This window comes from Naegleria gruberi (genome assembly GCF_000004985.1).
Source record: "Naegleria gruberi genomic scaffold NAEGRscaffold_1644, whole genome shotgun sequence".
In the NCBI taxonomy this organism is placed as follows: Eukaryota; Heterolobosea; class Eutetramitea; order Acrasida; family Naegleriidae; genus Naegleria; species Naegleria gruberi.
In genome coordinates, this window is record NW_003162561.1 from 1 (window position 1) to 1025 (window position 1025).

General features: G+C 21.1%; 1 protein-coding gene across 1 annotated transcript; it reads right to left on the reverse strand.

Annotated features, from left to right (window-relative positions):
* Positions 1-35: 35 nt before the first annotated feature.
* NAEGRDRAFT_77153 (uncharacterized protein) lies at positions 36-826 on the reverse strand (the record flags this gene model as incomplete). Its single annotated transcript, XM_002667890.1, has 2 exons — positions 36-71; positions 371-826. The coding sequence occupies 2 exons, from the start codon at positions 824-826 to the stop codon at positions 36-38; spliced, it is 492 nt and encodes a 163-aa protein (XP_002667936.1).
* Between the last annotated feature and the right edge of the window lie 199 nt (positions 827-1025).

The following is a 1025-nucleotide window of genomic DNA, read 5'->3' on the forward strand; positions in this document are numbered from 1 at the left end:
TAAATTTTAAAGAAATATCATTAAATGATGGTATTTTATAATTTGATGGTCCTATTGAAAATAACATTCCACTATTTATCCATTTATTTATAATTATATTATTATTATTATTATTTAAATTTAAATTATTATTAGTATCAATTAAATTATTTAAATTATTTAAATTATTATCAATTAAATTATTATCACCCCATATTAATTCTTCCATTAAATATAAACCAATACCTTGTGTAAATGCACCTTCAATTTGATTAATATCAATAGCAGGATTAATAGTATCACCTATATCCATAATAATATGTGTTGATAATATTTGCCAATCACCTGTTAATATATCTATTTCTACTTGACATACACTTGTACCACATACATAATATAATTGTGGATTACCTTTTAATGTTTCTTCATTAAATGTTTGTTCTCCATTATCATTATTTGAAGTATTATTAGAATTATTACTATTATTAGAATTATCATTATTATTATTAGAACTTGTAGTACGTTTAGGTTTATAATATCCAATAGCACTTAAACATATTCTATTAAAATAGGCATAATTAATTAATTCACTCCATTCTTTTTTACTTAATTTATTATTTTCATTTAAATTATTTTCATTTAAATTATTATTATTTTCATTAAATAATTTATTTTTTAAAGGTAATAATCTTTGATTTAAAATATCACATGCAACTAAAGCAGCACCTGCAAATAAATCAGTACCCATACTACCACATGTAGAAATAGGATTAGGTATAATATTAGAATTAGCACTTGATATATTTATCAATTCAGTTGGTATTCCTAATTTATCAGATACACACATTACTATTTTAGTATGTAAACCTTGTCCAATTTCAATTCCACCTGTATTTATTAATACACTTCCATCAGGTGCATATATATTAATTTGTGTACATCCTTGATTCATAAATATTTCTTGAAATCCAATTCCAAATTTAGAAGGTATCATTGATAATCCTCTTTTTTTATATTTATTATTTAAATTAAATTCATTTACTTGT